Source organism: Haliotis rubra, unplaced genomic scaffold (assembly GCF_003918875.1).
Source record: "Haliotis rubra isolate DU_JTF1 unplaced genomic scaffold, ASM391887v1 Scf9, whole genome shotgun sequence".
NCBI classification, from domain to species: domain Eukaryota; kingdom Metazoa; phylum Mollusca; class Gastropoda; order Lepetellida; family Haliotidae; genus Haliotis; species Haliotis rubra.
Window position 1 is genome coordinate 3,794,603 of NW_025767634.1, and position 26,835 is coordinate 3,821,437.

Consider the following 26,835-nt stretch of genomic DNA (forward strand, 5'->3'; position numbering starts at 1 on the left):
AACTCGGGCCATAAGTCAATGCGTTTTGTTTATGGTGTATAGCCTGATTGGTGTTAAGTTCAAATTGCATGTGGTCAGTGATCGCAGTTGTGTATTAAATATTGTCATTAGCAGACAGGCAGGCAGACACACAGGTGTCAATAAAACAAGACATTGAGTTTTGTCTGTGACAAGACATATCTATATCACACTTAGAAATTCTGTCAACGCTAAATAATGACATTGCTTTTAAGTATCGAACTGAGAAAGTGACTCGGTAAGAAGAACGTGTGGTGAAATAGACAAATGAAATTATATAAACAGTTTATTTACTGTCATAACATATAAAAGCTTCACCTGTGAGATATCAACAAAACATTCAAAAAATAGCTCACACCAAAGCCTTCACAGAGTATTCACCGGACAGCCCGCTTCCAAGTTGCGTGAACCTATTTCACTGCGCACGTGCTATGAGCGCAGCCCAGCTGTTGAAACCAGTTTTCCCCCGAAAAGTCAGGGGAAAATTAGTGAATTGTTTGAACTCCGATTTCGCGCGTGTTTTCTCATCGCGTTATTTTTCAACTTTATAAGTTGAATTTGCATGTTTGATGATTTATTTCGGTAAGTCCATACCGAAAGGTATCAGAATCTGCAAAGTTGTGTTTTACGTTGCATGTGACCTTTGAGTCGAGCCCTGAGTTGGAATGGAGGAATATGTGTTCACAATAACAGAATGGGTGGGGTATGGGGCACAGGTGTTCATACTTCTGTTGAGTGGGAATTCAGGGCACAGGTGTTCATACTTCTGTTGAGTGGGAATTCAGGGCACAGGTGTTCATACTTCCTGTTGAGTGGGAATTCAGGGCACAGGTGTTCATGCTTACTGTTGAGTGGGAATTCAGGGCACAGGTGTTCATACCTACTGTTGAGTGGGAATTCAGGGCACAGGTGTTCATACCTACTGTTGAGTGGAAATTCAGGGCACAGGTGTTCATACTTACTGTTGAGTGGGAATTCAGGGCACAGGTGTTCATGCTTACTGTTGAGTGGGAATTCAGGGCACAGGTGTTCATACCTACTGTTGAGTGGGAATTCAGGGCACAGGTGTTCATACCTACTGTTGAGTGGAAATTCAGGGCACAGGTGTTCATACTTACTGTTTAGTGGGAATTCAGGGTGCAGGTGTTCATACTTCCTGTTGAGTGGGAATTCAGGGCACAGGTGTTCATACCTACTGTTGAATGGGAATTCAGGGCACAGGTGTTCATACTTACTGTTGAATGGGAATTCAGGGCACAGGTGTTCATACTTACTGTTGAATGGGAATTCAGAGCACAGGTGTTCATACTTACTGTTGAATGGGAATTCAGGGCACAGGTGTTCATACTTACTGTTGAGTGGGAATTCAGGGTGCAGGTGTTCATACTTCCTGTTGAGTGGGAATTCAGGACACAGGTGTTCATGCTTACTGTTGAGTGGGAATTTAGGGCACAGGTGTTCATACTTCCTGTTGAGTGGGAATTCAGGACACAGGTGTTCATGCTTACTGTTGAGTGGGAATTCAGGGCACAGGTGTTCATACTTCCTGTTGAGTGGGAATTCTGGAGACAGGTGTTCATACTTACTGTTGAGTGGGAATTCAGGGCACAGTTGTTCATACTTACTGTTCAGTTGGAGAGCAAGGGACACAGGTGTTCATACCTACTGTTGCCACTGCCACTTTTCAGTAAAACACACTGCCATGTTTTAGATAGATAATGAATACCGGTATGGCAGTTCAACTCTGCATTGTCGCCTACCCAGGGGGTATATGAGGTTAATTAAAGTTCTTTAACATAGACTTATGATCATCATAATGCTGATTTTTTTCATCAATTAGCTTTAAGATGCTATTGCTTTGTTCAAGTCACTGAGGCAAGATGATCTGTCCATCCTGGGAAGGGACCACACTGTGGAGGAGGCTGTAAGGTGAGCTGGTGGTGTGGCGATGTCCCCATCCTGGGCAGAGCCTTCTACACTGTCTGTTCATTCCTGGAAACTCTGCAAAGTACCAAACCAGTCAGGTGTTTGAAACCAGGTGACCGGTGGTGTGAAGATAATGGAGGTCACGCCTTTTATCAAGAACATGTTTCCATTAGCGATATGACTACATGTTCTATTGCATGAACACAAATTCAACTTTTGATTCTCTCATTGCTTTAAACAACAATAGTGTCTTAGCCTATATAAAATAATGTGATCTCATGAATTTTCTTACCAGGGGAGATAATTAATTGCTTTGCTCCATGTTGTGCACTATACTCCTCAGAGAAGAAGGGTAGCCTCGTGGTTGAAGTGTTTGATGCTGCTGCTGAAGTCCTGGGTTTGATTCCAAACATGTGAACCCATCACTGGTGTACTCCAGCCAAGATATGGCTAGAACATTGCTTATGATTCATATTAATGGTGACATGTACCATTGCTCATTAATTCTATAACTGGACCAGACTTAATTATATACGGGTCATCAACTTATAGCTGGACAATTGTTGAGTGTAGCATTTACCAACAAACAACAACCTGTTTACACAAACTTGATCTCAGCTGTCCCTTTTCCAGGTGTATCTCCGAGGCAAGGGCATTGTTTCCTGACCGTGTGTCTGTAGATGTCATGTTTGGTCGTCCAGGACAGACTGTTCAGGCTTGGATAGCTGAGCTCCAACAGGTATGTGTTCAGCACACTGGTCGGAGACAGTTTATATTCATCCATGCCACAGCTCGTACAATTCTTTCCTCCTTAAAGTGGAGGTTTAGTACACGATATCCAACACATCCAGCAAAACTTTTTTGGGTGAAACCAAGACAAAATTTAGTTTCTTTCCATATCATTCTGTAACAAATTATGAATGACCAAAAATGATATATCCAGTAGAAACTTGTTATGACTTGTCATGTTGTCCACATACAGGTGATAAAGCTGTGTGACAAGCATCTGTCACTGTATCAGCTGACCCTGGAGAGAGGAACCCAGCTGTTTAAGGATGTCAGTAAACACAGACTGGTCAGTACATGTACTCTGCAATAGTGAGTCAGTTTAGTTTTTCGCCGCTCTCAGCAATATTCCAGCTACGTGGTGGCGGTCTGTAAATAATCAAGTCTGGACCAGACAATCCAGTGATCAACAGCATGAGCATCGATCTACGCAATTGGGACATGATGACATGTGTCAACCAAGTCAGGGAGCCTGACCACCCGATCCTGTTAGTCGCCCCTACGACAAGCATGGGTTACTGAATATTAGTTCTAACCCCGATGTTTACAGGTAATCAACAGCATGAATGTCGGCCTACGCAATTGGGATGCCATGACATGTGTCAACCAAGGCTGACCACCCGATCCCGTTAGTCGCCACTTACCCAGATCTTCACGGGTTTGCACTCTGCAGTAGCATCTAAGACATGTAAGAAGTCTATTACAACCATTCTGTAGAATGCTACTGCAGCAAATGGGTGCACCAGGGGCATGAGAGATGGACCACTGCAATGATATTTCTGCAATGCTTGAAAAAGGCTGCTGAAAATACGATGGTTATCCACGTTGATTTGTCAGTGCCCCTGTAAAACAGTCTTCAATACAATAGGAAGTTGTCTGATTCTTATGTTAAAAAAGCTGAATATTACCAGGCCCTGTGCTTATGACTGTTTCCAGCGGATGCCGTCACCAGATGACGTGGCGACCATGTACAAGGCTGCTGTCCAGGTAGGCAGATATGGCCAGTGATGTAACTAGAATCTTACTGTGCTGTTCCGTGCTCTGTTGTGTTCTGCTGAAACCAGCGTACTGTACTGTACTGTGCAGTACCACAGTACTATACTACCAGTATACTGTACTGTGCAGTACTATACTGTACTGTGCAGTACCACAGTACTATACTACCGGTATACTGTACTGTGCAGTACCACAGTACTATACTGTACTGTGCAGTACCACAGTATTATACTGTACTGTGCAGTACCACAGTACTATACTGTACTGTGCAGTACAGTACCACAGTACTATACTGTACTGTGCTGTGCAGAACCACAGTACTATACTGTACTGTGCAGTACCACAGTACTATACTGTACTGTGCAGTACAACAGTACTATACTGTACTGTGCAGTACCACAGTACTATACTGTGCAGTACCACTGTACTATACTGTACGGTGCAGTACCACAGTACTATACTGTACTGTGCAGTATGACAGTGCTATACTGTACTGTCCAGTATCACAGTACAATACTACCGGTATACTGTACTGTGCAGTGCCACAGTACTATACTGTTCTGTGCAGTACCACAGTACTATACTGTACTGTGCAGTGCAGTACAGCAGTACAATGCAGTACAGTACCACAGTACTATACTGTACTGTGCAGTATCACAGTACTATACTGTACTGTGCAGTACCACAGTACTATACTGTACTGTGCAGTACCACAGTACTATACTATACTGTACTGTGCAGTACCACAGTTCTATACTGTGCAGTACCACTGTACTATACTGTACTGTGCAGTACCACAGTACTATACTGTACTGTGCAGTATGACAGTGCTATACTGTACTGTCCAGTATCACAGTACAATACTACCGGTATACTGTACTGTGCAGTGCCACAGTACAATACTGTTCTGTGCAGTACCACAGTACTATACTGTACTGTGCAGTACCACAGTACTATACTGTACTGTGCAGTACCAAAGTACTATACTGTACTGTGCAGTATCACAGTACTATACAATACTGTACTGTGCAGTACCACAGTACTATACTGTACCTAGCAGTACCACAGTACTGTACTTTACTGTGCAGTGCCACAGTACTATACTGTACTGTGCAGTACCACAGTACTATACTGTACTGTGCAGTACCACAGTACTGTACTGTATTGTGCAGTACCACAGTACTATACTGTACTGTGCAGTATCACAGTACTATACTGTACTGTGCAGTACCACAGTACTTTCCTGTACTGTGGAGTACCACAGTACTATACTGTACTGTGCAGTACAACAGTACTATACTGTACTGTGCAGTATCACAGTACTATACTGTACTGTGCAGTACAACAGTACTATACTGTACTGTGCAGTAATCACAGTACTATACTGTACTGTGCAGTACAACAGTACTATACTGTACTGTGCAGTATCACAGTACTATGCTGTACTGTGCAGTACAACAGTACTATACTGTACTGTGCAGTATCACAGTACTATACTGTACTGTGCAGTACAACAGTACTATACTGTACTGTGCAGTACAACAGTACTATACTGTACTGTGCAGTACCACAGTACTTTCCTGTATTGTGCAGTACCACAGTACTATACTGTTCTGTGCAGTACCACAGTGCTATGCTGTACTGTGCAGTACAGCAGTACTATACTATACTGTACTGTGCGGTATCACAGTGCTATGCTGTACTGTGCGGTATCACAGTACTATACTGTACTGTACTGTGCAGTACCACAGTACTATACTGTACTGTGCGGTACCACAGTACTATATTGTGCTGTGCGGTATCAGTGCTATGCTGTACTGTGCGCGGTACCACCGGTACTATACTGTACTGTGCGGTACCACAGTGCTATGCTATACTGTACTGTGCAGCTGTACACGGTACTATGCTGTACTGTGCGGTATCCACAGTACTATACTGTGCTGTGCTGTGCGGTATCACAGTACTATACTATGGTACTGTGCGGTACCACAGTACTATACTGTGCTGTGCAGTACCACAGTACTATGCTATGCTACTGTGCGGTATCACGGTGCTATACTACCGGTATGCTGTACTGTGCGGTGCCACGGTGCTATGCTGTGCTGAGCGGTATCCACTGGTACTATGCTGTGCTGTGCGGTATCCTGTGCTATACTATACTGTGCTGTGCAGTATCACTGGTACTATGTACTATACTGTACTGTGCCGTGTAGTACTACACTGTACTATACTGTGCTATACTGTACTGTGCGGTATCACAGTACTATACTACACTGTAAACTGTGCTGTGCGGTACTCACGCAATGGTACCACTACCAACTATAATTGTACTGTGCGGTACCACGGTACTATACTACTGTACTGTGCGGTGCCACCAGTACAGTACTGCTGTACTATGCTGTACTGTGCATCACGGTACTATACTATGCTGTGCTGTGCGGTACTACCACTGTACTGCACCGGTATGCTGTACTGTGCGGTACCACAGTACTATACTGTACTGTGCAGTACCACAGTACTATACTGTACTGTGCAGTACCACAGTTACTATACTGTACTGTGCGGTGCCACAGGTACTATGCTGTACTGTGCAGTACCACAGTACTATGCTGTACTGTGCAGTACCACGGCTGTGCAGTACCACGGTAGTGCTGTACTGTGCAGTACCACAGTGCTATACTATACTGTGCAGCGGTATCACAGTACTATACTGTACTGTGCAGTACCACAGTACTATACTGTACTGTGCAGTACCACAGTACTATGCACAGTACTATGCTGTACTGTGCAGTACCACAATATGCTATACTGTACTGTGCGGTACCACAGTACTATATTACTGTACTGTGCAGTATCACAGTACTATACTGTATTGTGCTGTGCACTATACTATCCACGAGTGCTATCACAGATACTATACTATACTGTACTGTGCAGTACCACAGTACTATACTGTACTTTACTGTTCTGTCAGTATCCTACTATACTGTACTGTGCTGTAACCACAGTACTATACTGTACTAAACTGCTGTGCTGTATCCACTATGCTCTGTGCTGTGCAGTACCACAGTACTATTCTGTGCTATACTGTACTGCAGTAATCCAGGTACTATACTGTGCTGTGCTGTGCAGTACCACAGTACTATACTACCGTACTGTGCTGTGCAGTACCACAGACTATACTGTACTGTGCAGTACCACTAGTACTGTACTATATCTGTACTGTGCAGTACCAGAGTACTATACTGTACTGTGCTGTATCCACGGTAATGAGCATACTGTACTGTGCTGTAGCGAGTGTGCTGTTCTGTGCTGTAACCAGGAGTCCTGTTCTGTGCTGTAACCAGAGTACTGTTCTGTGCTGTAACCAGAGTACTGTTCTGTGCTGTTACCAGAGTACTGCTCTGTGCTGTAACCAGAGTACTGTACTGTGCTGTAACCAGAGTACTGTACTGTGCTGTAACCAGAGTACTGTACTGTGCTGTAACCAGAGTACTGTACTGTGCTGTAACCAGAGTTCTGCACTGTGCTGTAACCAGAGTACTGTACTGTGCTGTAACCAGAGTACTGTGCTGTGTAACCAGACTCAGAGTACTGTTCTGTGCTGTAACCAGAGTACTGTACTGTGCTGTAACCAGAGTACTGTTCTGTGCTGTAACCAGAGTACTGTACTGTGCTGTAACCAGAGTACTGTTCTGTGCTGTAACCAGAGTACTGTTCTGTGCTGTAACCAGAATACTCTACTGTACTGTACTGTGCTGTAACCAGAGTACTGTTCTGTGCTGTAACCAGAGTACTGTACTGTGCTGTAACCAGAGTACTGTACTGTGCTGTAACCAGAGTACTGTTCTGTGCTGTAACCAGAGTACTGTACTGTGCTGTAACCAGAGTACTGTACTGTGCTGTTCTGTGCTGTAACCAGAATACTCTACTGTACTGTTCTGTGCTGTAACCAGAGTACTGTTCTGTGCTGTAACCAGAGTACTGTACTGTGCTGTAACCAGAGTACTGTTCTGTGCTGTAACCAGAGTACTGTTCTGTGCTGTAACCAGAATACTCTACTGTACTGTTTTGTGCTGTAACCAGAGTACTGTTCTGTGCTGTAACCAGAGTACTGTACTGTGCTGTAACCAGAGTACTGTTCTGTGCTGTAACCAGAGTACTGTACTGTGCTGTAACCAGAGTACTGTTCTGTGCTGTAACCAGAGTACTGTTCTGTGCTGTAACCAGAATACTCTACTGTACTGTACTGTGCTGTAACCAGTGTACTGTTCTGTGCTGTAACCAGAGTACTGCTTGTGCTGTAACCAGAATACTCTACTGTACTGTTCTGTGCTGTTACCAGAGTACTGTTCTGTGCTGTAACCAGAGTACTGTTCTGTGCTGTAACCAGAGTACTGTACTGTGCTGTAACCAGAGTACTGTACTGTGCTGTAACAGTACTGTACTGTGCTGTAACCAGAGTACTGTACTGTGCTGTAACCAGAGTACTCTACTGTACTGTTCTGTGCTGTAACTAGAGTACTGTACTGTGCTGTAACAGTACTGTACTGTGCTGTAACCAGAGTACTGTACTGTGCTTGTACTCTGAGAATTGTTATGTTGAAAAATGAATGAGAACAGGGAGGCAAGGAGGTGAATGAAATCTGGTAGGCTGAGAAATGAATGAGATCTGGTAGGTTGAGAAATGAATGAGATTTGGTAGGCTGAGAAATGATTGAGATCTGGTAGGCTGAGAAATGAATGAGATCTTGCAGGCTTAGAAAAGATTGAGATCTGGTAGGATGAGAAATGAATGATTACATAATTCATATGTGTACATACAAAGAAAGAAAACGACTTCCATTTATATATATATATATCATATTTCAGATACTCTTCTATCATGAATACAAGAGATATGAAGTGTCAAACTTTGCAAAACAGGTATGAAAAACAGACATTTGTATGTTTCTCATAATGAAATTTGATCAACAAGATTTGATTCAAATCAGTACTAACTGCATTTGAAAGAATAATAGAAAGGAAGGTGTCAGATATGAAGTAAATATAAAATATTCCTTATTTATAGAGTGAACTGTGAATTGATCAAGGGAGACAATTCTTGCTGCAAAATGTAAACTGGTTAAGGGGCAGGTGTTTAACTGAAGCTGATTGAGGTGCAAGTCCCCACGTGGCACATGAATGCAATGTGTGAAGGCTATTTCTGGTGGCTTTCTTCTCTTTCTCTCTTTACAAGTACCCAACCTAATAAATGTGATTGTAATCTGGGATGAGTAACTTCCCTTTATACTTCTTCACAGTGCTAATGCATGTATCGTGTTTCTGTTATGAATTTGCCTTGATTTTGCCTAAAAGTGCCATGACAAAGCTTTATAAATTCTTTGAATTTGTTCTGAACAAATTTGTACTAACTGGATAAAAAGCGAGATATGGAAGCGCTGAAGGGACCTGGTGAAATATAATTTATCTTGAGCGCACGAGTTAGTATGTTGAGTGCACAAGTTAGTTTTCTTGAGCGCACAAGTTAACATCTTGAGCGCACAAGTTAGTAGTATGTTGAGCTTGAAGTTAGTATGTTGAGTTCACAAGTTAACATCTTGAAGTGCATCTTGAGTTAGTTATATGTTTCACAAGTTAACATCCTGGCGCTCAAGTTAGTTATCTTGGTAGCACAGGTTAGTATGTTGGCACAGTTAGCACAAGTTAACATCTTGAGCACAAGTTAACATCTTGAGTGCATGTTGAAGTTAGTTATCTTAGTAGCACAAGCTGAGTGGCACAAGTTAGTATGCATCTTGTTAACATCAAGTTAACATGTTGGCGCACAAGTTAGTATGCACAAGTTAGTATGTTGGCGCAGTTAGTATGTTGAGAGTTAACATCTTGAGTGCACAAGTTAACATCTTGGTTATCTTGAGCGCACAAGTTAGTATGTTGAGCGCACAAGTTAGTATGCTGAGTGCACAAGTTAACATCTTGAGTGCACAAGTTAGTTATCTTGAGCGCACAAGTTAGTATGTTGAGCGCACAAGTTAGTATGTTGAGTTCACAAGTTAACATCTTGAGCCAAGTTAGTTATCTTAGTTATCTTGGCAGTTAGTATGTTGAGTTCACAAGTTAACATCTTGGCTGCACAAGTTAGTTATCTTGGCCACGACAGGTTAGTATGTTGAGTTCACAAGTTAACATCTTGAGCTCAAGTTAACATCTTGGCGCACAGGTTAGTATGTTGGCACAAGTTAGTATGTTGAGTTCACAAGTTAACATCTTGAGCGCACAAGTTAGTTATCTTGGCGCACAGGTTAGTATGTTGGCGCACAAGTTAGTATGTTGAGTTCACAAGTTAACATCTTGGCTAAGTTAGTTATCTTGAGCACAGGTTAGTATGTTGTTGCACAAGTTAGTATGCTGAGTGCACAAGTTAACATCTTGGCTCAAGTTAGTTATGTTGGCCTTCACAGTTAGTATGTTGAGCTATCTTGGCGCGTTAGTATGTTGAGTTCACAAGTTAACATCTTGAGCTCAAAGTTAGTTATCTTGAAGCTTGAGCCAGGTTAGTATGTTGAGCGCACAAGTTAGTATGCTGAGTGCACAAGTTAACATCTTGGCGCACAAGTTAGTTATCTTGAGCGCACAGGTTAGTATGTTGAGCGCACAAGTTAGTATGTTGAGTTCACAAGTTAACATCTTGAGCGCTCAAGTTAGTTATCTTGAGCGCACAGGTTAGTATGTTGAGCGCACAAGTTAGTATGTTGAGTTCACAAGTTAACATCTTGAGCGCACAAGTTAGTTATCTTGAGCGCACAGGTTAGTATGTTGAGCGCACAAGTTAGTATGTTGAGTTCACAAGTTAACATCTTGAGCGCACAAGTTAGTTATCTTGAGCGCACAGGTTAGTATGTTGAGCGCACAAGTTAGTATGTTGAGTTCACAAGTTAACATCTTGGCTCAAGTTAGTTATCTTGGCGCCACAGGTTAGTATGTTGGTACACAAGTTAGTATGTTGAGTTCACAAGTTAACATCTTGAGCGCACAAGTTAGTTATCTTGAGCGCACAGGTTAGTATGTTGAGCGCACAAGTTAGTATGTTGAGTTCACAAGTTAACATCTTGAGCGCACAAGTTAGTTATCTTGAGCGTACAAGTTAGTATCTTGAGCGCTCAACTTCGTGTTTAGCATCTAATAACATTAATGGAACGCACACTTGCTTGACTGATGGCTAAAATGTACAAACTTATATCCTTTTTGGAAGATTTCAAACGATGCAAAGTCGGAGTTAACTATAGGTGTTTATGATGAGACTATGTAAAAGTATGCAATTGTATCATGAACATTGATAATGTTTATGTAAATGTTCATCGTCTTTATGCTTGTCAGTACTATTCTTTGTAACTGATTTTACTACTTTTTGCTTTATTACATAAAGCAGGCCTAGGTATGTGTAATGTCATAATAAAAAATTAAAACATAAACATGAGTAGGGGTTTATTGCAGGAATGAATAGTGCTTTTACTTACTTCTAATATTGGTACATAGTATTATGAACACTAGCGTAAAGCTTGGATACATTGTTTTGTTGACCATGAAAAATGTAAACATTGAGTGTTATACTTACTTATAAAACTCATGTCTAATGTATTGAGTGTAACTCTGTACAATATCATATAAAACCCGCCTTATTTATTTGATCCATTAGTATGTGCATGTATAGCACATATACCAACTTTATTTCTCACTAAAATACCACGTTCCCCATTTTACTTCCTCCGTTTCAATCCCTTATGTATACGTATGTGTGTTATAGTTTATTTAACATGTTTTAACAACACAGGAAGTTGAAGAATAAACACGCTGATGAGGAGGTTCATGGCCAGGAAGGCTGGCATCGTGACGCTTCTCGGTTCAATGAGCGTAGCCTTCGCGGTACTTGCAATATCTTTTTACATGTAAAGAGTGATTTAAATTTTAACATATTCGGTCCTTTTGCACTGCTAAAGCCCTAAATGAAGCAAGTCTAGATTTCCCCAGGTTCTGAATCTCTGGTCTCCCTGGGGCTCCTTTTCAATTTAAATGGGCTTGTTTGTTACTATCAAACTTGTATATATTCAAAGACTAAACTTTAGTCTAGGTACTCCCCTACTCCCTTAGAAATTAGCTATCCCGGGAAATCTGAAATATACATTTTAGTCTTCCCGGAACATCTGAAAAATAAATTTTAGCCTTCCCGGCAGGACACCAAAGAGGACGGTGTCTTGAGCGGAATTCAACGCCATCCGGGACAAACACTATTAGCAACGAACGTACACTATCCTGTTTCACGATTAAACCACATTGGATACTTTTTTTATGCATCCAGCGATAACCATGTCTTTGTCCAGATCGTCGAAGTTGTCCGCAATAAAATCTGTAACATCAGTGGGCTGGTGGGGTAGCCTAGTGGTTAAAGCATCCGCTTGTCACGCCGAAGACCTGGGTTCGATTCCCCACATGGGTACAATGTATGAAGTCCATTTCAGGTGTCCCCCTCCGTGATATTGCTGGAATATTGCTAAAAGCAGCGTAAACTGTACTCACTCACTCACTCACTGTAACATCAGCAAATCTGGTATCTGGTGCGAAAGAGAGACATACACCTCAGAATACGCTTCAAGTGGCGTACTATACTATACCATGATTTTTGACAAGAAGATGTATTATATCTTTGTTTTGGAACCAAAGACTGAAATAAGCATGAATCAGATCGCGTTCCGCTCCTCCTTGCTTCCACATGAAATGCTTATGAAGTATTGTATCTCAAGATACTAAGTTGAGCTATCAACATACAAACTTGTGCGCTCAACATACTAGCTCCTCCTTGCTTCCACATGAAATGCTTATGAAGTATTGTATCTCAAGATACTAAGTTGAGCTATCAACATACAAACTTGTGCGCTCAACATATTAACTTGTGCACTCAAGATAACTAACTTGTGCGCTCAACATACTAACTTGTGGACTCCAGATCACTAACTTGTGCGCTCAACATACTAACTTGTGAGCTCAAGATGTTAACTTGTGCACTCAAGATAACTAACTTGTGCGCTCAACATATTAACTTGTGGGCTCCAGATCACTAACTTGTGCACTCAACATACTAACTTGTGGACTCCAGATCACTAACTTGTGCGCTCAATATACTAACTTGTGGACTCCAGATCACTAACTTGTGTGCTCAATATGTTAACTTGTGGACTCCAGATCACTAACTTGTGCACTCAACATACTAACTTGTGGACTCCAGATCACTAACTTGTGCGCTCAATATACTAACTTGTGGACTCCAGATCACTAACTTGTGCACTCAACATACTAACTTGTGGACTCCAGATCACTAACTTGTGCGCTCAACATACTAACTTGTGCGCTCAAGATGTTAACTTGTGCACTCAACATACTAACTTGTGGACTCCAGATCACTAACTTGTCCACTCAACATACTAACTTGTGCGCTCAAGATGTTAACTTGTGCGCTCAAGATGTTAACTTGTGCACTCAAGATATTAACTTGTGCGCTCAACATACTAACTTGTGCGCTCAACATACTAACTTGTGCGCTCAATATATTAACTTGTGCGCTCAACATACTAACTCCTCCTTGCTTTCACATGAAATGCTTATGAAGTATTGTATCTCAAGATACTAAGTTGAGCTATCAACATACAAACTTGTGCGCTCAACATATTAACTTGTGCACTCAAGATAACTAACTTGTGCACTCAACATACTAACTTGTGGACTCCAGATCACTAACTTGTGCGCTCAAGATGTTAACTTGCGCGCTCAAGATGTTAACTTGTTCTCAATATACTAACTTGTGCGCTCAACATACTAACTTGTGCGCTCAAGATGTTAACTTGTGTGCTCAAGATGTTAACTTGTGTGCTCAAGATGTTAACTTGTGTGTGCTCAAGATGTTAACTTGTGTGCTCAAGATGTTAACTTGTGTGCTCAAGATGTTAACTTGTGTGCTCAAGATGTTAACTTGTGCGCTCAACATACTAACTTGTGCGCTCAAGATGTTAGCAATTGCTCAAGATGTTAACTTGTGCACTCAGATCACTAACTTGTGCGGCTCAACATACTAGCAACTAGCTCAAGATGTTTACTTGCACACAAGATATTAACTTATTAAGCTCAACATACCTAACTTATGCTCCAGCGTACTAACTTATTAGCTCAAGATGTTAACTTATGCACTCAATATATTAACTTGTGCTCAACATTCTAACTTGTGGCTCAAGATATTAACTTAGCTCTCAAGATGTTAACTTGTGCACTCAAGATAACTAACTTGTACGCTCAAGATACTAACTTGTGCTCAACATTCTAACTTGTGCGCTCAAGATGTTAACTTGTGTGCTCAACATACTAATTTGTGCGCTCAAGATGTTAACTTATTGCTCTCAAGAGATGCTCAACTTGTGCACTCAGATCACTAACATGTGCTCAACATACTAACTTGTGCACTCAAGATGTTAACTTGTGCACTCAAGATATTAACTTATTAAGCTCAACATACTAACTTTCGTGCGCTCAAGATGTTAACTTTAATGGCTCAAGATGTTAACTTATGGCGCTCAAGATGTTAGCTTGTAACGGCTCAAGATACTAACTCGTGCGCTCAATATATTAACTTGTGCACTCAAGATGTTAACTTGGCGCTCAAGATACTAACTTGTGCGCTCAATATACTAACTTGTGCACTCAAAATACTAACTTGTGCGCTCAAGATACTAACTCGTGCTCTCAATAAATTTTAACTTGTGCACTCAACATACTAACTCGTGCGCTCAAGATGTTAACTTGTGCACTCAACATACTAACTTGTGTGCTCAAGATGTTAACTTGTGCACTCAAGATGTTAACTTGTGCGCTCAACATACTAACTCGTGCACTCAAGATGTTAACTTGTGCACTCAAGATATTAACTTGTAAGCTCCAACATACTAACTTCATTATTGCTCAAGATGTTAACTTATCGCTCAAGATGTTAGCTTGTAGCTCAAGATGTTAACTTGTGCTTGCTCAAGATGTTAACTTGTTAGCTCAAGATACTAACTTATTAGCTCAATATATTAACTTGTGCACTCAAGATGTTAACTTAGCTCAAGATACTAACTTGTGGCTCAATATATTAACTTGTGCACTCAAGATACTAACTTGTCGGCTCAAGATGGCTCAACTTGTGCTATTGCTCATACTAACTGTGCACTCAATTTTAACTTGTAAGCTCAAGATACTAACGTGCTCAAGATGTTTTAACTTGTGCTCAACATCAACATATAAGATAACTTGTGCACTCAACTACCAAGATGTTAACTTGTGCACTCAAGATGTTAACTTGGCTCAAGATGCTTACTTGTTAGCTCAATATATTAACTAATAGCTCAAGATGTTAACTTGTGCGCTCAAGATGTTAACTAACTGCACTCCAGATCACTAACTTTAAGCTCAACATACTAACTTGGCTCAAGATGTTAACTTGTGCACACAAGATATTAACTTGTGCGCTCAACATACTAACTTGTGTGCTCAACGTACTAACTTGTGCGCTCAAGATATTAACTTGTGCGCTCAAGATGTTAACTTGTGCACTCAAGATAACTAACTTATGCGCTCAAGATACTAACTTATGCGCTCAACATTCTAACTTGTGCGCTCAAGATGTTAACTTGTGTGCTCAACATACTAATTTGTGCGCTCAAGATGTTAACTTGTGCTCTCAAGATACTAACTTGTGCACTCCAGATCACTAACTTGTGCGCTCAACATACTAACTTGTGCACTCAAGATGTTAACTTGTGCACTCAAGATATTAACTTGTGCGCTCAACATACTAACTCGTGCGCTCAAGATGTTAACTTGTGCGCTCAAGATGTTAACTTGTGCGCTCAAGATGTTAACTTGTGCGCTCAAGATACTAACTCGTGCGCTCAATATATTAACTTGTGCACTCAAAATGTTAACTTGGCGCTCAAGATACTAACTTGTGCGCTCAATATACTAACTTGTGCACTCAAAATACTAACTTGTGCGCTCAAGATACTAACTCGTGCTCTCAATAAATTTTAACTTGTGCACTCAACATACTAACTCGTGCGCTCAAGATGTTAACTTGTGCACTCAACATACTAACTTGTGCGCTCAAGATGTGTTAACTTGTGCACTCAAGATGTTAACTTGCTCAAGATACTAGCGTGGCTCAACAAATATATCTAACTTAAGCTCAAGATGTTAACTTGTGCACTCAAGATGTTAACTTGTGCGCTCAACATACTAACTTGTGCACTCAAGATGTTAACTTGTGCACTCAAGATATTAACTTGTGCGCTCAACATACTAACTCGTGCGCTCAAGATGTTAACTTGTGCGCTCAAGATGTTAACTTGTGCGCTCAAGATGTTAACTTGTGCGCTCAAGATGTTAACTTGTACGCTCAAGATGTTAACTTGTGCACTCAAGATGTTAACTTGGCGCTCAAGATACTAACTTGTGCGCTCAATATATTAACTTGTGCGCTCAAGATGTTAACTTGGCGCTCAAGATACTAACTTGTGCGCTCAATATACTAACTTGTGCACTCAAAATACTAACTTGTGCGCTCAAGATACTAACTCGTGCTCTCAATAAATTTTAACTTGTGCACTCAACATACTAACTCGTGCGCTCAAGATGTTAACTTGTGCACTCAAGATGTTAACTTGGCGCTCAAGATACTAACTTGTGCGCTCAATATATTAACTTGTGCGCTCAAGATGTTAACTTGTCGCTCAAGATACTAACTTGTGCGCTCAATATACTAACTTGTGCACTCAATATATTAACTTGTGCGCTCAACATACTAACTCGTGCGCTCAAGATGTTAACTTGTGCACTCAAGATGTTAACTTGTGCGCTCAACATACTAACTCGTGCACTCAAGATGTTAACTTGTGCACTCAAGATATTAACTTGTGTGCTCACCATACTAACTCGTGCGCTCAAGATGTTAACTTGTGCGCTCAAGATGTTAACTTGTGCGCTCAAGATGTTAACTTGTGCGCTCAAGATGTTAACTTGTGCGCTCAAGATGTTAACTTGTGCGCTCAAGATACTAACTTGTGCGCTCAATATATTAACTTGTGCGCTCAAGATGTTAACTTGGCGCTCAAGATACTAACTTGTGCGCTCAATATATTAACTTGTGCGCTCAAGATGTTAACTTGGCGCTCAAGATACTAACTTGTGCGCTCAATATATTAACTTGTGCGCTCAAGATGTTAACTTGGCGCTCAAGATACTAACTTGTGCGCTCAATATACTAACTTGTGCACTCAAAATTCTAACTTGTGCGCTCAAGATGTTAACTTCGTGCTCTCAATATGTTAACTTGTGCGCTCAAGATACTAACTTGTGCGCTCAATATATTAACTTGTGCACTCAACATACTAACTTCTGCGCTCAAGATAAATTATATTTCATCAGGTCCCTTCAGCGCTTCCGTAGCAAGACGTATCTTGATGATATTTTCTTTTGCCAGGAAGCATACAGCACCCACAACCTGACATATTGGACAGGCATGCCATATATAGGCGTGGGGCCAGGTACGTCAGGAAGTACATAAAAAAGTCCGCTCGTCATGCTGAAGAACTGGGTTCGATTCCCCACATGGGCACAATGTGTGAAGCCCATTTCTGGTGTCCCCCGCTGTGATATTGCTGGAATATTGCTAACAGCGGCATAAAACCATACTCACTTATTGGGGAAAATGTTGCTCAGAGTTGCATCCCTTAGTGTGTGGATCTGATAGTTATCGAGATTATGGTTCTTGGTTTGCCATCTTTATAATGCTAGATTTTGGTTTTGTCTGCATTCTATGTCACTTTTGGATTTTGTCCCATATTGTGCTGTGGTGGCCATAAACTTTCTGAGTCCCATGATCGGATTCGAACCATGGACCTTCTGATCTGAAATTGGATGCCTTTCCCAAATAGCCAAAGAGATTAAACCCTGTCTGCAGGCTGACAAGGTGAAAATGTCATCAGTGGGATGATACTGCGCCACACTTCACTGACAAGCTGTGATGTGACTGAAATATTGATCAAGCTGAACTCTCATGCTTGAGCACCTGGAGCTTCACCTGTGTTATCACCAAAAGGATCATCTCTGTCATAACCTGGGGGATCTACTGTCATTACCTGCAGGACCGGGACTGGGACCGAGATGCTCTGTCATCACAGAAGGATCCACTCTGTTGTCATCTGGAGCATTCTCTGTCATCACAGAAGGATCCACTCTGTTGTCATCTGGAGTATTCACTGTCATCACAGAAGGATCAACTCTGTTGTCATCTGGAGCATTCTCTGTCATCACAGAAGGATCCGCTGTCATCTGGAGGTTTCTCTGTCATCACAGAAGGATCCACTCTGTTGTCATCTGGAGCATTCTCTGTCATCACAGAAGGATCCACTCTGTTGTCATCTGGAGTATTCACTGTCATCACAGAAGGATCAACTCTGTTGTCATCTGGAGCATTCTCTGTCATCACAGAAGGATCCGCTCTTGTCATCTGGAGGTTTCTCTGTCATCACAGAAGGATCCACTCTGTTGTCAACTGGAGCATTCTCTGTCATCACAGAAGGATCCACTCTGTTGTCATCTGGAGCATTCTCTGTCATCACAGAAGGATCCACTCTGTGGTCATCTGGAGCATTCTCTGTCATCACAGAAGGATCCACTCTGTTGTCATCTGGAGGATTCTCTGTCATCACAGAAGGATCCACTCTGTGGTCATCTGGAGCATTCTCTGTCATCACAGAAGGATCCACTCTGTTGTCATCTGGAGCATCTAACTCACTGTCGCCTCACATTCTGTTGTCTCTGTCATCACAGAAGGATCCACTCTGTTGTCATCTGGAGCATTCACTGTCATCACAGAAGGATCCACTCTGTTGTCATCTGGAGGATTCACTGTCATCACAGAAGGATCCACTCTGTTGTCATCTGGAGCATTCACTGTCATCACAGAAGGATCCACTCTGTTGTCATCTGGAGCATTCTCTGTCATCACAGAAGGATCCACTCTTGTCATCTGGAGGTTTCTCTGTCATCACAGAAGGATCCACTCTGTTGTCATCTGGAGCATTCTCTGTCATCACAGAAGGATCCACTCTGTTGTCATCTGGAGCATTCTCTGTCATCACAGAAGGATCCACTCTGTTGTCATCTGGAGCATTCTCTGTCATCACAGAAGGATCATCTGTTGTCATCTGGAGAAGGATCCCTCTGTTGTCTCTTTGTCATCTGGAGGTTTCTCTGTCATCACAGAAGGATCCACTCTGTTGTCATCTGGAGCATTCTCTGTCATCACAGAAGGATCCACTCTGTTGTCATCTGAGCATTCTCTGTCACACAGAAGGATCCACTCCATTCTCTGTCATCACAGAAGGATCCACTCTGTTGTCATCTGGAGCATTCACTGTCATCACAGAAGGATCAACTCTGTTGTCATCTGGAGGATGCTCTGTGTCCAAATCTGGCAGAAATCTCTCATCACCTGGCTATGCCTGGTGTACCAAATTCAGTACCATGATGCACTTGTACTTCAATAACTTGTTAGAACCTCAGGTACAGTCATCCTCAAAATAACAGTACCAATTAATCTTTAACTGCTGCTGTGTCCATGATGTCCAGGTGCCCATGGTCGGTTCAACGTGGCAGGTGCCAGACAGGCTCGAATACAGACCCTTGAGCCAGACATCTGGATGAGGGAGGTTGAGGCTTTTGGGCACGCCACACGCAAGATAGTCCCACAGACACTTCTTGACCAGTAAGCAAGTTCGCATTTAATCTTTGTGGGTCTTCAACTTTTCTTGTCCGAGTCATGGCATCTTGGTTTGTTAATATGGCTCTTTTCTGTAAATGTTTTGATGTCAATACTCACCTCTTAGGGGACTTGACTCAAAAGGTCTTGAGAATATTTCTGAAAATATTTACATGACCATTAATTTTCCATTGTTATTAAAAACAAAACTTCATTTGATTAATGACATAGACTTGTTTGGTGTGTTATGAGTGTAAAATATCGTTTATTTTCCTATTGACAAACAGCGAAACATCCTTAAGTAGAAAAGCGGCAGGCCTTTGTTTTGAGACAAGCTCCTCACATCGATAGCCTGCTCACACAGCTCTGTATTTCATATAGATTTTACTGTTTGGGGAGAAAGGTTCCCCCCACAACCAAGGGGGATAACTCAAGCTGCCTTACCTTGGAATTCTTAAAGGGGCACTGGTCCAGAGCGATTAATGTTTCTTGCCAACAGTCTAATTATGAAATCAAGTTGCAAACTGGTTGACCATGACTGACACGGGGAGTGAGCTACTGTCCAATTTGGCAAAATTTCTTCAACCTAACAGCGGGACATTGGGAAGGGTGGATACCCATCAGATGCTGTTATTTGAAAATATCCTTGGTAGTTCTTGTCTGATTGTAATAAAGTATAGCAGCAGTGTAGGCTTTTGGGATTTTCTAATGCCTGGAGGGTATGGTGACTGATCCAATTTGATCTTATTTCTGTGAATTTTACCACGATATTTAATCACGTCATGTAAAAATATGATGTCTATTATATATGATATCACAAACACACATTTGATTTATTTGAATCCGTAAACTAAACAACCCCACTTTGCCATTGAAAAATCTGAAAATGTACTTAGATAAATACTTAGGTAAACAGGTATATACAATTTTAAAGTTAAGTACACAGAAAATGCTTAAATGTATTTCTTATGCCACAATGAAATTCCGTTTGTATCTTCCAAACAATGTTTTTTTAGGCAATTAAAATTGCATGCAATACAGCGATTACTACACCCTTTGTTGTAACCGATGTTTGATGGTATAAACCTACACGTTATGTGTCATCATTCACTTGATGGTCAGTTAATGAATTTATAACAGGTATAATTAGTGGTAATACCACTCAGATTACCTGACAAAGGTTCCCATTTGGCATTTCTCGTGTCTGGAGTAAATACTCAACATTATAAATTAAGGTCTGATGTGACAAATGTATTACATGATATGTAAAATGTGCATAAGTGCAGCAAGACGAATTGTCAGCTGAGTTACAAAAACAAACCTCGATCAAAGAATTAGCCGATAACATGCTGATTGATTAATTACTTCACAGCGGATTTGTCAAAAGGTAGTGTTTATGTATGCAGATTTACTAATCTATACGGAATACACCCTGCCGTAAAGTACCTGTGTAAAAACAAAGTCCTTCCTTCGAAGGATTAACCGCCAATACGTTGACTGATTGCTCATTATTGGCTAGCTAAATTACTTTTTTGAAAGAATGGCAGACATCATGCAATTAGTTGCCAGGTGTGCTACCTTGAGTCACCAATGAGACTATACACCAATGTGAAAACCTGAAACGATGTATCACTTTTTCGCATATCAGAATGTTAAAAGACACGACATGGAACAGGATACTTTGTCAGCTGCAGATGAATGGCATATCGATTTTTTTATGTGGATATTGATGGATACATTCCTCGAACAAGATAATAGCCTGACATTGTTGCTATAACTTTAGTCTGTTTTAATTTTAATATTTGCATTTTCTTTTTATTCATTTGTGGTAGCATTTTTTTCGCTATGATGTGTAATGAGACAGACAACATACTTGTTGGTACTTACGGCGTGTGTGAAATGATTCACATTGGCAATCTACAGTCATGTTTTAAATTCACAATCGTATGCTTTTTATTAAGTTTCAAAATGCATACAAATATGATAATAAACTAATTAGGTTTATAAGACCAAATATAAAGACATACATTGACTTCGTTATTTTTCGGGCCGGTGGGGTAGCCTAATGGTTAAAGCGTTGTCTCGTCACACACCGAAGACACGGGTTCGAATCCCCTCATGGGCACAATGTGTGAAGCCCATTTCTGGTGTTTCTGATGTTGCTGGAATATTGCTAAAAGCGGTGTAAAACCAAACTCAGTCAGTCAGTCGTTATTTTTTAGTCCTAACATTATTTACCACTGGCAGATGGGTAAACTTTAAAAAAAATTATCATACAAATGAAGATGGAAACATTATCGAGTAAAAATGATTTCATTTTTGTTGATCATTCTATACTTATACTATCAATTGCGCATGCGGTTGGCGCAGCAGAGGTCATGAAGCAGTCAAGAATTCTGGGACATCATCCGGGTACTCACGGGAGAAAAACAATAACAAAAGCAACAACCAGTCCACTGAAATTGCTCTGGATCAGTGCCCCTTTAACAGATTCCAGTAACTTGATTTGCTTGATTTTGTGCTCTGAGAAAGAGAAAAAGGAATTTGTTGTCTTCAAATTTCAAATGTTCCTAAATAGATTAATGAAGTGGTATTGGTAAATCAGTGATTTTATGAAAAAGATATTTTTAAGAGTTAAGGTGACAAGAATTGATGTATTACACTTCTAACCAGTCTGGAGGAGATACTGGCTGTAGGACTGAGGACTTGCTGGGGGATATCACATGACCAGTGGGGGCAGGTTTCTCCTCTTGGTCTCCAGGACATCTTCCATCACTCAGAGACCATCCAGACATACCGGGACCACGGCTTGCTGCAGCTCGATACAAGGTACAGTGTGGAACCTATGACACCTTGGTCAAGTAGTTGGTTGTCTGATTGTGTTGTGTAGGAAACATAGTGTATATAGCAAAACATATTTCTTTTCATTTTGACTAAATCTGTGTCATAAAATAATTCGGGCTGTGTGTCTGCAAACAAATGTTATTGCAATATGTTGGCAAAAACGTAAAACCAATAATTAAGATATAAAGAGGAGTTCAGGAAGCATATTTATAAAGGTGTTCAAGCCAAAGTCCTGAGTTCTATTCTCCCCATGTGGTTAAGTGTGTGTGGAACCTATTTCTGCTGGCTTCTGCCATGATGTATGTGGAATATTGTTTGAAATGATTCATTAAAGACAGATTTCTTACTTTGGACTTCCTGTTTGTTTAGTGTGGTATAAAATGCAACTCCGGTAGTTTCTTACTGTACGGGTTTATTCAGATTTAACAGAACTTGCCTTTAGGATACATGTTGGTAATTATTACCTTGCCAATTGTAGGTAGGAATCTTTGAAAATAATCAACACTGTGAATATATGTTTATTGTGACAATATATCATTTCAGAGGACTGCGAGCTTCAGAAAGTGGGCTAGATGTGTTGGATACTATGATACCGTCACTGTTGTTAGAGCTGGACTTGGCCTACAAAACTAATGTGACATGACAAGCTCTGAGCTGGATTCAGACAGGATACCTAATGTGAAATAACAGGCCACAAGACCATCACTGTTGTTAGAGCTGGACTTGGCCTACAAATATGACATGACATGACAAGCTCTGAGACCATCACTGTTGTTAGAGCTGAACGTGGCCTACAAATGTGACATGACATGACAAGCTCTGAGACCATCACTGTTGTTAGAGCTGGACTTGGCCTACAAATGTGACATGACATGACAAGCTCTGAGACCATCACTGTTGTTAGAGCTGGACGTGGTCTACAAATGTGACATGACATGACAAGCTCTGAGACCATCACTGTTGTTAGAGCTGGACGTGGTCTACAAATGTGACATGACATGACAAGCTCTGAGACCATCACTGTTGTTAGAGCTGGACGTGGTCTACAAATGTGACATGACATGACAAGCTCTGAGACCATCACTGTTGTTAGAGCTGGACGTGGTCTACAAATGTGACATGACATGACAAGCTCTGAGACCATCACTGTTGTTATGGCTAGACGTGGCCTACAAATGTGACCTGACATGACAAGCTCAGAGACCATCACTGTTGTTAGGGCTGGACGTGGCCTACAAATGTGACATGACATGACAAGCTCTGAGACCATCACTGTTGTTAGGGCTGGACGTGGCCTACAAATGTGACATGACATGACAAGCTCTGAGACCATCACTGTTGTTAGAGCTGGACGTGGTCTACAAATGTGACATGACATGACAAGCTCTGAGACCATCACTGTTGTTAGAGCTGGACGTGGTCTACAAATGTGACATGACATGACAAGCTCTGAGACCATCACTGTTGTTAGAGCTGAACGTGGCCTACAAATGTGACATGACATGACAAGCTCTGAGACCATCACTGTTGTTAGAGCTGAACGTGGCCTGCTACACAATGTGACATGACATGACAAGCTCTGAGACCATCACTTTTGTTAGGGCTGGACGTGGCCTACAAATGTGACATGACATGACAAGCTCTGAGACCATCACTGTTGTTAGAGCTGGACGTGGTCTACAAATGTGACATGACATGACAAGCTCTGAGACCATCACTGTTGTTAGAGCTGGACGTGGTCTACAAATGTGACATGACATGACAAGCTCTGAGACCATCACTGTTGTTAGGGCTGGACGTGGCCTACAAATGTGACATGACATGACAAGCTCTGAGACCATCACTGTTGTTAGAGCTGGACGTGGTCTACAAATGTGACATGACATGACAAGCTCTGAGACCATCACTGTTGTTAGAGCTGGACGTGGTCTACAAATGTGACATGACATGACAAGCTCTGAGACCATCACTGTTGTTAGGGCTGGACGTGGCCTACAAATGTGACCTGACATGACAAGCTCTGAGACCATCACTGTTGTTAGAGCTGGACGTGGTCTACAAATGTGACATGACATGACAAGCTCTGAGACCATCACTGTTGTTAGAGCTGGACGTGGTCTACAAATGTGACATGACATGACAAGCTCTGAGACCATCACTGTTGTTAGAGCTGGACGTACAAATGTAACATGACATGACAAGCTCTGAGACCATCACTGTTGTTAGAGCTTGATGTACAAATGTAACATGACATCTTAATCTAATGTGACATGCCATACCATGAAGTCATCACATAAGCTAGAGGTTGACCTGGCCTACAAATCTGGAGCTAGATGCAATGAGACGTTGACTTTTCCACTTTAAACATGTACTTTGCATCAGTTGTTTATGCACACATGTGGCCAAATCAACTGGACTGAATTTGCAAATAAAATATCTTCCAGGAGAAAGTTTGAGAATTATGATAATTATACTAAGTAATAGTGTGAAAGGTGAGAATTTATGGATGTCAACTCTATATTATGAGGAACACAACATTTCTGAGTATATCTTACTCCTTCATTAGGTTTAATGTAAGAATATACTCAGAAACCTTTTATTCCTGATAATATAGAAGTTGACATCCATAAATTCTCAACTTATATGGGTGTCACTTCTGAAATGTCATTCAAAGACTATAATATAGTGTGAAATCCTCTGCGGAAACCCTCACTGTGTTGTTGATGTACTATCAGTTGTTATCACACACCTGTGTCAGTTGTTATCACATTTCTGTGTCAGTTATTGATGCACTGTTATCACACACCTGGCAGTTGTTATCACACGCCTGTGTCAGTTGTTATCACATTTCTGTGTCAGTTGTTGATGCACTGTTATCACACACCTGGCAGTTGTTATCACATGCCTGTGTCAGTTATCACATGCCTGTGTCAGTTGTTATCACATTTCTGTGTCAGTTATTGATGCACTGTTATCACACACCTGGCAGTTGTTATCACACACCTGGCAGTTGTTATCAGTTGTTGATGCACTGTTATCACACACCTGGCAGTTGTTATCACACGCCTGTGTCAGTTGTTATCACATTTCTGTGTCAGTTGTTGATGCACTGTTATCACACACCTGGCAGTTGTTATCACACACCTGTGTCAGTTATTGATGCACTGTTATCACACACCTGGCAGTTGTTATCACACACCTGTTTCAGTTATCACATTTCTGTGTCAGTTGTTGATGCACTGTTATCACACACCTGGCAGTTGTTATCACACGCCTGTGTCAGTTGTTATCGCACGCCTGTGTCAGTTGTTGATGCACTGTTATCACACACCTGGCAGTTGTTATCACACACCTGTGTCCGTTATTGATGCACTGTTATCACACACCTGGCAGTTGTTATCACACACCTGTGTCAGTTGTTATCACACGCCTGTTTCAGTTATCACATTTCTGTGTCAGTTGTTGATGCACTGTTATCACACGCCTGTGTCAGTTGTTATTGCACGCCTGTGTCAGTTATTATCACATTTCTGTGTCAGTTGTTGATGCACTGTTATCACACACCTGGCAGTTGTTATCACACACCTGTGTCAGTTGTTATCACATTTCTGTGTCAGTTATTGATGCACTGTTATCACACACCTGGCAGTAACTGTTATTGATGCACTGTTATCACACATCTGTTAGCTGTTACCATACACCTGAGTCAGTTGTTGATGCACTGGTGTCATACGACTGTGTCTGTTGTATACAGGTCTGTGTTCGTTGTATACAGGCCTTCGTCCATTTTATACCACTCTTAGTTCTTGCACAGTTTATGGAAGACAGAGTTCTGGCAGGACAGCATCTAAACGCCTGTGTGGCTTGTTCAGTACGTATTGTAAATGGCAGCCAGTTGATGACACCAGTTTTCAAACACGCGTTAGTTGTTGACACTTCTATGTCTGTTTGTTGACTCGTTTCCTCAAGTGAGCTTTCAGCGAGTTTTAAGTGAGCGTTTTAAACACCTTGAAAGAGATGGCTAATCTGGTGTTTGTAGTGAGAAGGGCCTAAACAGATAAGGTTAACTGTTAACTGGCTGGTGGTTTCTGTTTTTCGTGTCACTGTACAAAGACGACATGGGGCATTGCTGATAATATCGATAACTCTCCCGTATAGTTCAGATTTGTCTCCATTTTAAGGCAGCAAGCTAATGCACACTAGATCATTTATGACATACATTTCAGTACAGCGATATAATTGGGTATTAGGTAACATGAACTATGCTCACTTGATACCATTTCTCTGTTTTCACAGACAATAAGCAGTTGATAGGATAGTAAACACATTGTTTCAGGAATTGTATTATCACATATAATACTCTGTGAGCATTCTGTACGTCTATACAGAGACCATATAATATGGTCTCTGGTCTATAGTAT

At 41.3% G+C, this 26,835-nt stretch overlaps 1 protein-coding gene across 2 annotated transcripts in view; it reads left to right on the forward strand.

Moving 5' to 3' along the window:
• The window catches only part of LOC124263859 (radical S-adenosyl methionine domain-containing protein 1, mitochondrial-like), a 28,973-nt gene extending 5,001 nt beyond the window's left edge, over positions 1-23,972 (forward strand). For both annotated transcript variants that reach the window (XM_046698581.1, XM_046698580.1), the window contains exons 7-15: positions 1,886-1,947; positions 2,578-2,683; positions 2,927-3,019; positions 3,667-3,717; positions 8,599-8,652; positions 17,288-17,351; positions 19,441-19,576; positions 22,244-22,399; positions 22,958-23,972. In XM_046698581.1, coding sequence (XP_046554537.1) covers positions 1,886-1,947; positions 2,578-2,683; positions 2,927-3,019; positions 3,667-3,717; positions 8,599-8,652; positions 17,288-17,351; positions 19,441-19,576; positions 22,244-22,399; positions 22,958-23,057 — 822 coding nt within the window. In that variant the 3' untranslated portion in view covers positions 23,058-23,972. The remainder of the gene's footprint in view (positions 1-1,885; positions 1,948-2,577; positions 2,684-2,926; positions 3,020-3,666; positions 3,718-8,598; positions 8,653-17,287; positions 17,352-19,440; positions 19,577-22,243; positions 22,400-22,957) is intronic.
• The last annotated feature ends 2,863 nt before the right edge of the window (positions 23,973-26,835 follow it).